Source organism: Caretta caretta, chromosome 16, assembly GCF_965140235.1.
Source record: "Caretta caretta isolate rCarCar2 chromosome 16, rCarCar1.hap1, whole genome shotgun sequence".
In the NCBI taxonomy this organism is placed as follows: Eukaryota; Metazoa; Chordata; order Testudines; family Cheloniidae; genus Caretta; species Caretta caretta.
In genome coordinates, this window is record NC_134221.1 from 24,710,647 (window position 1) to 24,725,677 (window position 15,031).

Sequence of the window (15,031 nt, forward strand, 5' to 3'; positions counted from 1 at the left end):
TTATTTTATTTTTTGCAAATACATTAAAATTAAGAGCCAGAGATTTATGGGCTCTTATCCCTGCCTTCAAATTGGATGCAAATAAATGTAAATAAAAAAGGTGAATATGAAAAAATAGTTTCTAGAGGTAGAAATATGAAACTATTAACCATGCAACATGCACCATAAATACTCCACGTATTATTTCAAAATTTCATAATCCGTTACATTTAATTAGGCACAGTCCATGAAGTGTGCACGGCCAATAAGCATGTGGAAACAATGGAAAATATTTTGTGCTTTGTGATGCATAAATGTTCAGTTTACTAATTTCAATAATGACACTTCACTGTCAGCTGCTTCTTTCACAGAACAAACGCTGACCTGTCCTGTGGAAATAGCATGTGCAGGGAAGCAAGGCAGGCCCACGCCACACCAAACCCTGCAGTTATGCATCTTGATGATTTAAGTAATAATTTATTGTCTTTTCTATTTAACATTGTAATTAACATGATAAATAAGTGCAACAGTATTGTTTGAAATGTAATATACAATTAAGCCCAATTAATTAATTGGCCTTCCGTGATCAGGAGGAGAAAGATGTTCATTTTTTTTTATGTGAAGAGAGTTTGTTTTAATGACAAATGTGCTGCTAAGCAGCTTACGTTTGAGACAACTTGTAACAGTTTGGGAAATTGCAAAGTCTGGAGAGCCAGGAGGTGCTGGGGTTCCCAACCTGCTGCTTCACTAGCCACCAGGGCACCCCCGCCTGAGAACATTTGTTTTTTGTTTGTACCACTTCTCTGCTGGCCCTCAGCCAAGTGCTCGAGAGCTCTCCATTTGAGAAGTGCATCCTCTGCTTCGGAGCTTGGTGTTTCTTTGTGATTGCTTCATTCTCTAATAATATCATCTAGCCCTGCATCTGCAGATTTCAGAAGAGTCCAGCGCCATTATCTCTGTTTTTGAGATGGTGAAACTGAGGCACAGAGCGGGGAAGTGACCTGCACATGGTCACACAGAAGGCCGGTGGCACAGGCAAAACTTAGAATGCAGGTCTCCTGACTCCTAGTCTGGTGCGCAATCTGGCCAGCCGCACAACTTCACCAGGCATGGAGGGGAGGGCAGGTCTGAGCCCCCACAACACACACACACACTGTCCCCTGTGGAGGGGGAACAGTGGACAGTGTTGACCAGCCTGTGATCAGAGGTGGCTTTCTACGGGCTAGCCCTGCTTTCGCAACTCTCCTGATCTCTACCCTGTACCATCAAATGTTGCCTGCACCTGGGCCGGTCCCAGGGCCCGTCCTGCCAAGACTTGAGCTGGTAACTGAGGCCCTCATGCTGCCGTGTAGCAGTTACTGCTGCTCATAGCAGGGGCGAGGCACAGTGCTTCGAATGGCATAGATCCCTGCTGACCTTCACGGTGAGCTCGCTGCAAGGAGCCCCTGTTCCTGTGCGTGCCCACTGCTCTGAGGTGGTCATTAAACGAGGGTGAAGAGAGTAATTCTGGTGACCAGGAACGTCTTAGCAGCATCATAAACGAAGTCTAAAATATACCCCCTTCCAGAAGAGCACAGAGGGTTGCAGTATGGAAACTCCTGATTTCAGGCTAAGCTGTGGAGTACGTCATGCACCCACCTGCTCAGACGAAAGGTTCTCTCATCTTAAGCTGAAATTTTTACTGATCTCCCCGCATCACGGGGACCTCCAGCACTGGGTGCCCAGCTGTATGGACAGACACCCCCACGTGGCATTGGAGTATCCACTGTTCTGAGCGCAGGGAGACAAGGAAGCCATTTGTGTTATGTGGAGCAGTGAATGGGAATTTTTAATGGTCTCACTGGATAGGAAAACCTTTATTCATTCACTGGAAACAATTTCATACATGTCATGGGATTCTCCTCCCTGGGTCAGTAAAACCCGGATACCACAGCACAGATCCAAAGTGTTCAAACTTCTCTCTGTTCCCAATATCCACTGACATGTTTGTCCGTGAGTCGCTGTCAGGCCTTTCAAGCAATCTTTGAATGATGTTTCCTGTAGCAGGCACTTTGAAAGTGCCTCCCCCTCCTCCAAATAGGCTGAGACAGAGAGCATGAGACGACGGTCAGGGCCGTATTAAGGCATAGCCATTCGATGCCCACGAGTAGGGCCCCAGCTCCAGGAGTCAAGTGATTACGTCAGAATCTCAGATGTCATGTAACGAAATGAAGTGCGGCTCTAGCCACCATGTTTGTAAAGAAAAGCTCGAAAACACAAACCAAGCGTAACCGATGCAGAGACGTCTGCCTGAGTCTGAAGACTGCCTGAAACTATAGCTCTGAGAGGTGTGAACTGCTGCATGGGTGTTAACGCCAACACCCCTTGTTCTGAAAGAGGCCTCCCCTCACCCCCTGACCACCGCAGTTCCAGTGAGAGCCTGGTGTGGGGCTACCCAGGTGGAGTCACAGCAGAGCCCATGCTGGGGTGTGTCTGCAGCCCCAGCTTGCTGTGATTTCCCCGGCTTGCTGCCAGGCCCGACTTTATGCAGCGTGATGTGAACAGCTGATGCTGCCATTGGGGGCTCTCTCTTGGTCAGTGCTGGAGTTCTGCTTTCCAGGGATCCCCAGCCTCTGCTGCTCCTACCACCAGCCCCCAAGGTTTCAGCTGCAGATCAGCATTTTCCAACCTCTCCTAAATCCAGACCCTGCCCCAGCGGGAGCCGGAAAGCAGCCCAGCTGCGCTGGGAAAAGCTGCAGCCAGGAGGGACCCCAAGCACGGGTGAAGCCTCTGTGGCCATGCACTTTCCCATGGGGTGGGAGGCAGATAGTCACTGAGCTGGAGGGAGAAGAGTCAAACCCTGATTCCAGTGGGAGCTGCAGGAGCTCAAGCCCGCAAGTGAGCCCTGGGATTAACACAGCTGACCCAGACAAACACGAGCACCATGAAGCCAGCTGAAAGCCTAGCTAAGAGAGAGCCGTGGCCTGTACTGCCCTCAGAGCCTGTGCGGCATACGCCACCACCAAGGGCCTGACTGATTCCGGTGCCTGGAAACGATGAAATCCCAGCAGCTGGAGGACAGTGGGAGCAGGGCCATGTTATTCACTTGCTCTGCAGGCTCACCCCCCTTGACCCCTCCCCCATTGTTCTGTCCACATGTCTGTTTGTCCATGTGTGGCCAGACTGGTTTATTAGCGTCTCTAGACTGCAGGCGCCTGACTCCATTACAGCTCAGCTGCACATCTATTTGATGAAGGATTTTCTAAAACAATCCCTGGGTGGGGTTGGTGAGAGATATACATGAATTCTGATCTGAGTGTTAGAAACAGACTTTTCCTGGGGTGACCGGTGAAGCCCTAACCCAAGTGTTGAGCGCAGATTTTAATTTGAGAAATAGTTTAACATTTTTTAGATATTCGTTTAGATGTGGTATGCAGGTTAAACATAACGTATGATCGCTGCTCCTTTCATTGCTTCCAATTAAACCTTGCTTGTTAGTTTAACCTCTAGGTAATCCCATCAAACAATTGATGTCAAGGAAACACTGCCCACAGTGGCTTTGGATGAGTGGCCATTAATTTTAATTGCCTTGATATTAAAGATTAAGAAGTATTGGGACTAGCAGAATGGAAACGATCTGATGTCAAGCAAATCCACTCGCTGAGGCTTCCCCAGGCTGCTGGTGATATTAAAATTTTACTGTGAGAATTAAATAAACCTTTATTAGTGATGGCTGTTGTTTGATTGGTCCAGAGGTGTGCATAAACAGAGGGTTCTTACACATCCTCGGACAATACCGTTGATGTACAGAGATTCCTCAATTATGAAACCGTTAATAAAGCTCTAATCTGATTGTCTACAATAATTATTTGCTGGGTTTCATTAATGTATTATTGCTTCCCTGACTGACAAGGTAATATTAAGTGCAATATATAGAATACAATGGAGTATTGTCCAGGGAAAAGAAAGTATAAGGCACACTTTCCTTATTACATTTAAAGCTGGGGGCTTTTCATTAATTATCTTAAATTCCTGCTGTATGGTATATAATTTTGGCATTTTTTTAATCTCCTCCGTATAACCAGGTTGCCTTATCAAGCTATACAATACAGCTGTGTTCTGCTTGTTACATGTGTTGTCATTTTAAATTGAATAGCATTCAACAGCTGTAGTCACTTGTATCCATATCATACAGTGTGCCCGGCAGAAGTACAATTCCTGGTAATTTCTGTTCCTTTTTATGAGAGGGAAGGAGCTGTGCAGGGTTCCTGTGTCTGTACAGAAGGGTATTATTTCCTCTGTGTCAAGGGATGTTCCACATGGTCATTTAAAAATAAACAAACAAACAAAACCAAGCACAGCATCAGCTGATGGTCATGACTCCATATCTGGCATCTTGGAAACAGGAGTTAGAAGTTTAAGGCACTGCTCCAAGATCCATTGATGTCAGTTAAAAGACTCAAAATGATTTCAGTGGGTGTTGGACTCTGCTAGACAGTGGGCCCCTAGCAAGCAAATGGAAATAAAAAACAGACCCGACTGCAGCCCATATGATTCATGGAAAGGCAGGCAGGAGAAGGCATGCATCTAGGGACACAGCAGAGTCCACCAAACAAGCCTTCGTGAACCCCTAAGCCCTGTGTTGTCATGTAAGTCCATGTCTGTCCTTACAGGGTTTGCTCTGAAAAGACCTTCTTCTAAAACAGACTCAGCCTTGTCCGAAAATGGAAAATTGGTAGATCTCTGTTGATTGGTAACTGTTGTTTTCTGAAAAGGAGAAAAACTCTTATTCGCTGGCTAGGGAATAGCTTCCTTTATGGGAGTGCCAGTGACCGTGAATTCAGCGGGTTGGAATTTGAGTATCTTTCAGTTGTGCAAAGGCCTCCAAACAGCAGCCAGACTTGCAGCCACTACTGATGGGGCTTGGATGTGGACAAAGACCAGGAGTGAAATTTCCACATGCTATTGCTAGTCTGGCTTTCCATCCAAGGGAAGGGAGGGAGTTTGGCAAGCAGGAAATTGAATTAGGGTCCCTTGAGACCTAGTTTGCTACCTTAACCACAAGACCACAGACTGCCAGGGTAACCTTGAGATAAAATTTCTCTGTGCCTCAATTCCCCATCTGTACAATGGGGGCAATAGTAATAATATACTCCCTTGCTCCCACCCTTTGCCTGTCTTGTCTGTTTGGAGCATAAGCTCTTGGGGTGGGGGCTGTCTCTTACTTTGTGTTTGTACGAAGTGCAGGACAATGGGGCCCTGATTTTGTTCCAGACCTCTAGGCATTAGTGTCATAAAGTAATGATCATCTGAGAAATTTAGTTTTTGAATATGTTTTAAAATCATCAGACAGCGATAACTGTTGTTTATCTGTGACTACGAAGTTGCAATAATCTTTTCATAACTAAACAAAGGACATGCAGAGAGTATAAGGGGGCGAAGTCCAGAAGTTGAATGTTTTAAGTGAACATGGCAGTGTTCACGTCAGCTACTGCCATGTGATCTTGTAAATGTCAGATTTGCATTGTTAGGGACCCGTTTCTTTTTAGAATTATATTGCAGAGTGTCTTGGCATGAATACAGTACAAATAGCTTTGTTCATGGAACAAGGCATTTTCTTGATGGCACTGTATGCCACATATGTAATGAACTGTGATTATTAATTAAGAACTTTATTCTAAGGGCTGAAATTAGAAAAGTTTGTATGATTTCTCAGTGGCTTTGTTTAAGTTGCTCCAGCCATGACCTTTGCATGGGTTAATAGTTAGAGCCTTATCAGCCATCTTGGCATCCATGCAGTATCTTCAAAGGGAGATGACAAAAGTAACTTTTCATCCATTATTGATTTATATTGTTCCTTTCATTTTCAGCAGACCAAACATGATTCTAGCTGTAGGGCTGCCAAGGTTGTTCCAGCCCAAAAATAAAGAACAATTGCACTCGTTTGCAGCTCTCTCTGTCTTTCACTTAATCAAATGTTACCTTTACTTCCCTTCAGTGGCTTTTGGGGTCTAGTGTTCATTTGCTTGACAAATGCCTTGTTGTTAACAGTGGGCAAAATCATGCTAACTGCACAGCAAACTCCAAGATGCATGTTGTCATAAGAGTAACCCCTTGTGTATTAGTTTTGCCAAGAGACAAACTGAACCATGTCATGCTCATATCTATAATAATATTCAACTGATCCTTGATTATTGCTTAGTTAGTCTAAGTACCCAGTGGATATTCGACTGAAGGCTGGGAATTGTGTATTTGATGGACCCAAACTTGACATTTGGAAGCGATCACATCTCTTCCTGCTGAACGCTATCAGAGGCTTGACTATTTTCCCCTTTTTCTCCTCCCAACCAACAGGTATCCAACTGGTTTGGCAATAAGAGAATCAGGTACAAGAAGAATATAGGGAAGTTTCAGGAAGAAGCCAATCTTTATGCTGCAAAAACAGCTGTGACTGCAGCACACGCCGTGGCAGCAGCTGTCCAGAATAACCAGACAAACTCCCCCACCACACCAAACTCTGGTACGTACCAGGAGCTTTTTCATTCACCCAGCCCAGTAAATGAAAGCACCCTGAAAAGCCAAGTGGGAAGGATTTGCAGTGAATTTGGTTTGGTTCAGAATGTTGCAGTATTCCTCAGCCAGACTTAGCCATGGCATCATTTAAGAATGTAGAGTGGGATTTCTAAGAAATGTTGGGTGTTGGTTTAACCATCTCATTAACTTCAATGGTAAAAGGCAAGTTGACTTCAGTGAGAATGGAGTCCAGCTAATGCTGAGCACTTCTGAGAACCCCAGTCTTAATCCACAAAATGAACGTGTCACTGCCAGGGTCAGCCTTTCGGCAATTTCCTTTTCCTGTACTGTTCCAACAGTGTTTTCTCCCCCAATTAAAGAAGAAGCCAGGCAGAACTTCATGGCTGTTCAATACAGTGTTGAAGGCTTGAAATGTTGAGTTACGAATGAAATGGTGTAGAGGGGATTATTTACATTCTGCTTCACACTAATTGGACTTTAAATGTTGGGCTGCTTGAAATGAATTAATATTGTATATAAAACATATATCTGAGGTATTTGTGTGTTTTAGGGTTCCATTATCACCTGTTCATTTACAGTCTTTTAGAAATTTCTTACTAATGTGTTGTCTGCATATTGCAGAGCAGTGGCTCTCAACCTCTCCACACTACGGTACCCCTTTCAGGGCTCTGATTTGTCCTGTGTACCCCCCAAGTTTCAGCTCACCTAAAAACTACTTGCTTACAAAATCAGACATTAAAATACAAAAGTGTCACAGCTGCACTGTTACTGAAAAATTGCTGACTTTCTCATTTTTACCATATAATTATAAAATAAATAAGAATATAAATATTGAACTTACATTTCATTGTATAGTATACAGAGCAGTATAAACAAGTCATTGTCTGTATGAAATTTTAGTTTGAACTGACTTCGCTAGTGCTTTTTATGTAGCCTGTTGTAAAACTAGGCAAATCTCTAGATGAGTGGATGTATCCCCTAGACGACCTCTGTGTGCCCCCAGAGGTACACATACCCCTGGCTGAGAACCACTGTTGTAGAGATAAGCACTGAGCTAGGAGTCTGTAAGGGGAAGGAGCTCTGTTGGGGGCCAGAAGGCAAAGGTCTCCACCAGAGTAGTGATGTCTCTGATGCTTATTTGCAGCTAAAGTTTTGCTGTAACTTAATGGTAGAGAATGTTTTAAAAACTTACTATGGAAAAATCCTCTGTGGAAACAAAGTGAGTAAGTGGGGGGAAAAAGAAGTTTCTTTCTTTGATGGCAAAAAAAATCAACTTAATAGGCAATTACCAGCCATTTTCTTCCCAAGGAGACATTAAACACACTCAGAATAAGTTTTTTTTTCTCAGAGAATTTAGCAGTAGCACCTAATGGTAAAGAATTCCAGCAGAGAAAAGCACTCCATTTTAAATACACCCGACTGTACAGTAAGTTGCTCTTCCACACGGAGAGCTAGACTACGGGTTGTGCTGCTTTTCGGTAGCTCCCAGGGCAGTTGTCTACCATGACAGTTAATGTGATGGTAGCAGTGGTGTTTAAAAAGAAGCTCATGGGCACAAAGTGTAAGAAAAGGCCCTGATCTTGCTGTTTGATTCGGTTTGTGCCTAGGAATCTCCATCCAAAGTGCTTCTCACAGGTGCACTGGCTGCCAACCAGTATCTTTAGCCATGTGGCTCACAGTCTAGCTCTGTGTCATTGGTAATTTGCCTTTGTTTTGGGTCATGAAACTTATTCTCTGTTATGCACTACCTTTCCTTCTTGTTTCCTTTTCTTCTTCATCTTCCCCTGCCTTGAGGGCTTTGGGGTTATATATTTATAGCTCTCTGTTATTCAGCTACTTAACTCTTTCCTTTCCAGGTTCTTCTGGTTCTTTTAACCTCCCAAATTCTGGGGACATGTTCATGAACATGCAGAGTCTGAATGGGGATTCTTACCAGGGGTCCCAAGTCGGAGCCAATGTGCAATCACAGGTAGGAGAAATGCCCCAAACTAGGGCCTTTCTAGCAGGGTAGGGTTTGGGCTAAAAATTCCACCTTACTCTGGCTCTAGTAAATGTTCTGTGCCTCACTGCAGAATTGAGGCTGCATATTCCTAAATGTGGCCTATTATTATCCTAGCATTGAATATAACAAATAAAGGAAAGAGAGTGATTTTTTTCTGATTGAAACTTTAAGCTTTGTGAATGCATTCGGCTCTGGCTTGAGCTCATGGAGTGGGACTGGGTGCATCTGACTTTCACAGATCCTGTAAATTCTACCAATTTGCCTTTTATTTGTTTTTAAACATGTCTTTGTTTCATTTTTGGGATAAAGGCCTTTTTTTTTAAAAAAAATGTCAGAACATATCTAACTGAGCTATTAAAGAATGGTTCATTCTCAAGTGCGGTTCCAATCCATTCAGACAGAGCTAACTCCATATTTTATTCACAGTATATATGTCTATACATATACTTACATATGTGCAGACACATACATATGTATAGATATATACACCAGTTTGCTGCAGGCACTTAAGATGGACTTACCGGATGCATTGCTATGAGGAGGTTATTGTTTGGCTGGTGTGAGAAACAAAGATGTCTGGGTTTTAACATGCAAGGATTTGTTGAAATTCTGCCAGTCATTCTTGATGGATAAATTTGTCTTTTGTAGAAGATGCTAAACCCTTTTGGCGCACATCATTCAAAATATTGCCTGTTGTAAGTGATGATGTTTTAATGGGTGTGGAATGATGAATTTTGTTTCCTCTTACTTAAAGGTGGATACCCTGCGTCATGTTATCAGTCAGACGGGAGGATACAGTGATGCCTTGGGAGGAGGGTCACTGTACAGCCCACATAATTTAAATGTGAGTACCCTTGGGAACAATAGTTCGGAGAGCCATAGGCACAGGGTCAGGTAAATGCAGTCATGAATACGCGCATTAATAATTCTTGCAATAGCGTTTTTATATGCATATTTGGGGTTGGGACAAAACTGCCCTTTGTATAGCCACTTGTCTCAGTGAGATGAGGGAAGATTCTGAGGAGCATAGGCAGTTTGCAATTTTGTATTTTGTAGCTGAGATACAAGTTAAATGTATGTGACTTCTCTGCCTATTTTCATGCTTGGAGAAGGTGCCCTCTCCCCCGGAGACTCGAGAAGGCCATGATCTGTAATTTGTTACTGCCTGCCATCAGATCTCAGCACATTGCTTTAATAGACTTACAGCCATTTCAAGGGTGCTATCCCCCTCCCCCCCAGTCTTTGGGGGATCCAGAAACATATTTGGCCTTTGTACTAGAAAGTAGCGAGCAGATGATGGTAAATCTAGAGGCTATGGACCTGATCCTGGGAGGTGCTGAGTGCCCTAAATTCCCACTGAAATCAGTGGGAGCTGAGGGTGCTCAGCACCTCTCTGGATAGGACCCTGTGATAGGCACACTGTGCTTGTAAAAAAAAATGCAGCCAGCTCATAGCCCATCGAGATAGATGCCTCGATAAAGACAACCTCAAGAGGAACCTCCCCGTCTCAGTGGAGGCTGCGCTGGATCATTTCATCTTCGCATTTCCAACATGCTTCGTTCACCCTGGCTTCGTTTGTATTTGTTTGTTTAGATTTTTTAAATGAATTTTTAAAAAACGATCTAAAGAGGAGGCTGGCATTTTCCGTCACCCTCAAAGACGTTAAAATACCAGAGTGGGCTAATTTTCTTGGAAGACAGCATCTCTCCCCATCCCATGCTCACCTGCTCAGTGAACACTACCCATTGTTGGGAATAACTGTAGATGAGCCTATGGGCTGGTGAGTGATATCAGAGAGCCTGCAGAAAAGAATAGATTTTGAGGAAATGGAGAAACAAAATGTGAAATACTGCAGCTAGGGTGAGAATTGGAGAGTTCCCCCCTTTTTAGGGTTTCCACTTGCTGTAAGAGTAAATATTAATGATTTAAAATGTGATTGAAGACGTTCAATTGTAAAGGGAAAAAATACCATTAAATACTCAAATCTTTTACATTTGAAATGTCAAATTTTTCTTTTTGGGTTTATAAATAACTCATAATAACCCACAACAAACCATATAAAAAGCCTTTTAGTTGCATTTCTCCTTTTTCATTTAAGTGTTTTGAAATGCTTCAGAGAATTTGCGATATCCTTATCAACATGATAAAATATGAAACTGTGATTGCCTGCAGCATTTTACAGACATGAATTCCATCTTCGCTGATGAGGCCTGATAAGGCGCTGTTGTATAATACAGTGCATAATCTCAAACCACCAGAGTAAGGATTAATTTATTTGAAAAAAAAAATGCCTGCTGACAACCTCTTCTCCAGCTGCCAAGCTGAGTAACAATATTGTACATTTGTTGTTTATAAATTTGGATAAAAGAGGAGTGATGTTTACTTCAGCTGCAATATCTTTAGACTCGTATCTGCACAAGAGTTTTTCTTTCTCTAAGTAGATTTTCATATCTTTAAAAAAATAAGGCAGCTCTGGTACCTCTGCATTCAGAACAACATGTTGCACATTCAGGATCCGTAGCTGAGCTGTTGAAGTATTTTAAACGATGCGTTCAGTTTGAGCTCAAAGGCGATGGCAAATTAGTATGTCCATATTGTTTACAAAGACACCCCAACCCTTGAGTTTGTCATTACGAGAGGGTCTCTCTTTGTTGTTGTTCATCGGCATAGGGGATAATTATTTATTGTTCTCTCTGTCCTCATTTAAACCATAAAGCATTTTCTTTTTTTGTGGATGATGGAAGAGCTTTACATGTAAAATCCATCAATACGGTGAATGGTAGGGAATTCTCAAGGACTGGTTATTAGAAACGGGGTGAATAACCTGCAGATTTCACATTACCTGGGCAGGCAAAGAGAACGAAATTCATCAACCTCGACTGCTTTTTTGTGTGTCAAAATTTCAGAGCATATATTATTTGACTGGCTAAAGCCATAGGTTCTAGCTAAGTGACTGAAGAGTGCTGGCTGATTGTTCTGGTAAGGAACCACGTCATCAATAAATTAGCATACGTTAACCTTTCCTTCCTTGATGGCACTTTGTTTGGGGAAGAATTCCTGCAAAGGCTACTCTGTGCCGCGAGCACTGAGAGGCTGCCTGGCTCACTCTTGCTGTGCCAAGCCGGGCTGCCCCGTCACTTCCACTCAGCATTCCCCCACTCACGAGGCCTGCGCCTCCCTCTTCTTGACTGACATCAAAATATGTAGCGACAAGCTGTCTGCCACAGCAGAAATTTGATCAGACATTGATTTCAGCAATTGCCTCTATAGGCCAAGACATAAGGCAAATTTGTTCCTGAGTTCTGTTATTGCTGATGCAGGTCTAATGCGCTGAGGGTCAGGGGCATGTGGAGACATGGAGCAACATCCGAAAAAGGGGCTACGTTTATAGATAATTGGAAAATGGATCTGGAGAGAGCGTTTCCCCCTCCTGTTTGTATATTTTTACTCTGGGAGATCATATTTGGAAGGAAATTCAGGCCTGAATTTACCCTAGTAGACCTTGGGTAGTAAACGGCTCTGACAGGCATGAAAAGGAATTGGGAATTTTTGGAACTGAAATGACGATCAACCAGGTTGAAACATCCATTTCCTGAGCAGCTACAGTTTTTTCAGGCCTAAAATGGGGGAGAAGCTTTAGTTTTCAGCTATCAGGGAAATCTTTTCTGATGTCCTTCATTAAAGCGTGAATGATTTTTACAGAAATCCTATCACCCTTACCACATCACCTCGACAAAAGGCTGCTAAATCCTAACTTGCTCTTTGCTTAAAGTATCTCCTTTCCTCTACAGGGTGTATTGTTTAATATCTCTTGTTGTGTGCATTTCTGTTTCTTTGCTTTCCCAAATCCTGTAGCTAAAGGGAGTTTAAGAAACAGGCCTTCCTAGTGCATCATTGCCTAAGCATCAGCTTCACCAGGCTATTATTGTCTATGGTGTGATGTAATGAATATGCATAATTGTATCAATTGAATTGTTTTTCCCTTTTCAGGCTAATGGAGGCTGGCAGGACGCAACTACTCCATCTTCTGTGACTTCCCCTACAGAAGGGCCGGGAAGTGTGCACTCTGATACCTCTAACTAATCTCCTAGCAACACTTTTTCCCTGAGCTGAGATGCCTTGATTAGCGCATTCAGAGTAACAGGAGAAAAAGAAAGGAATTTTTTTTGTAGCCAACCACCTACAGCTTTACTGTAAAACCTTGTCTTATTAGAAAACTTGGTAAATCTGTTTTTTAAAGGTATCATAATCATTTGTATTTATACTTAAAACACACAATGTTAAAAAGCACTTTATCCAATTAGGCCAAGATTTAGCATTGTTTATAGCCCTGTAACTATTTTATCATAATTTATTATCAGCTGTTTTAACAATGATGGTCTAACAGTTGCCAATTACTTGGCCTTAAGGGTAAAAGTTCAGTATATGCTTAACCTCAATAACAAGAGCAGACACAAAGAAACACCCCACCTAAATTTAACTTCTTGCATATTTCCATGGAAAGCCTAAATGAATTACAAACTTTGATTGTGTTTAATCTTTTCATATCTCTTATAGAGCTGGAATAAAAAGAGCTGTTCAGTTATTTCAGTTAACAATGGTTGTGTTTAAGAATTCTTATTCGTCACATTTTTGTTGTGATCTATTGTTTTATAAATTAGATTGGAAACTGGGAGCACCAGCATCTACTCTCTGTATTTCAATAATGGACATAAATTGTTCTAAGAGATGAAGATACTTGCTGCTTATTTTTGTGGAAGCCAAGATCTGGGGTTTTACAGTACGAGCGAGGTGCTGCACACGGATTTGCCAAGACTTGTTACGTCCTCTTGGTAACAACAACAAAAACAAGGAAGGCACCATTATATGGAGTGTTGTATATAGTGTAGCAAAAGAGTATTTATACATCTCACCAATCAAAACACAGCTTTATTACCTCATGCGAACTCATACAAACCAATAGAATTTCAACATGTTCTGTAGCTTAGAGTGCTCACTTACTACCTCTGAACAATGCTCACGCTGTAGTTTGTCTCTTTCTTATCTTTTTGCATCTTGTAATTAACCCTTTGTTTCCCCTCATGAAATGTAATGTACATTGTCATCTTTTAAAAAAATCAGGGTTGCATTTGCAACTTTTAAAAAAGCTGAAGTGGAAACATTGGGTCTGAGGTTTAACACAAACAGTGAAACTGTTGTAAATACTGAGAAACATTTTGAATGTTCTTCATCTTGTTACTAATCCACGCAAAAAACAACAACTAATTGTAATGCATACAGATTTCAGTATTCAGTACTGTATATTTCGCCCTGTATAACAGGGGGCCCTTTCTTTCTCTCTTTTGTATTGTATGCGATTCTGAAACTGATTGAGTCATGAAAATAATTTGTGGCAGTGATTCTAATGTATTAAAACGTTTCGTGTTACTTTCTAACTGGATTACACCCTGGATTGAAAAGTCTTCCTCGTGGTAGTTATATGTAGTTTCAACATGAATAAACTTTTTGCTTTCATGATCAAATGTTGATGTAATTTCTTCCTGCTCAGTTTGAGTCAGCCATCAAAGATAAAGTCAGAGACTTACGGAGGAGTGTTCATAAAGCAGAAGTTCAGCATTTCTTAAATACAAATAGCTAGTGGCGCACTCTTGCCTGAAGGATAGTTGAAATTCTAGGCATAGTACATCCTGATAGATATCCACATCTCTTTAGTCAAAGATTTCATAACCAAGATTTACCATTTCATCTCTAGGCTTTATTCCTACACTGCTCTGTTCTGGAACAGGCAGTTCAAATTGAGGATCACGAAAGGGGAAATCTTTTAGACTAAATTTAAAAAGCAACATCATATTTACTCTCAATTATGGTCTTTATTTAGCATTAATTTTTAAAATATAACCTCTGCTAACAACTGCAATTTGATTATAAAAATATTTTTCCTTATAATAAAGACTTAAAATGAGCAGTTTTGTTTATATATATATATATATATATATATATATATAGTCTTTCCAAAAAAAATTGTTAATAAAGTAAAGGTCAATAACAGGTAATAGCCTATTTACTATATCCAAAGGAAATTGACTCACAGGAAATCAAATTAACATTAACCACTTGCGCCAAATGGTCTCTGATAAATAGAACTACCTTACGATTTCAGTTAGTGTATCTAAGCAAAAGAAGGTATATCTAGCACTCCTATTCATCCTAAGTTGCTGCAGTGCAGATGCAAACTCTGTAAAATAGTTGACTATCACATTTACTTTTCAGTCAGATGCTTGTGCCCATAGGTGTTGATTTGTCAGCTAAATGATTATTTGCATGATTCAATTAGCTTGTGGGTCAGCTTTTCTTATCAACAGTCTCTAAGTAATTTTGTGACGTAACTTTGTTTCCTCCCCAAAACACAGTGAACACAATTTATCTTCCTCATTGTTCCAGACACCCGTGTGCATCAGTCAGCACAACTTTTGTGTTTATTTATCACACATGCACAATTACTGGTGCACTCTTCATCAGTTTTAGAAATCACAAGTG

At 41.6% G+C, this 15,031-nt stretch overlaps 1 protein-coding gene across 6 annotated transcripts in view; it reads left to right on the forward strand.

Moving 5' to 3' along the window:
- The window catches only part of PBX3 (PBX homeobox 3), a 160,206-nt gene extending 146,190 nt beyond the window's left edge, over positions 1 to 14,016 (forward strand). For 5 of the 6 annotated variants that reach the window (XM_048823001.1, XM_048823000.2, XM_048823006.1 and 2 more), the window contains 4 exons: positions 6,313 to 6,478; positions 8,349 to 8,461; positions 9,249 to 9,338; positions 12,485 to 14,016. In XM_048823001.1, the coding sequence (XP_048678958.1) occupies positions 6,313 to 6,478; positions 8,349 to 8,461; positions 9,249 to 9,338; positions 12,485 to 12,577 (462 nt within the window). In that variant the 3' untranslated portion in view covers positions 12,578 to 14,016. The remainder of the gene's footprint in view (positions 1 to 6,312; positions 6,479 to 8,348; positions 8,462 to 9,248; positions 9,339 to 12,484) is intronic. The other variant, XM_048823004.2, reaches the window with a different exon arrangement.
- The last annotated feature ends 1,015 nt before the right edge of the window (positions 14,017 to 15,031 follow it).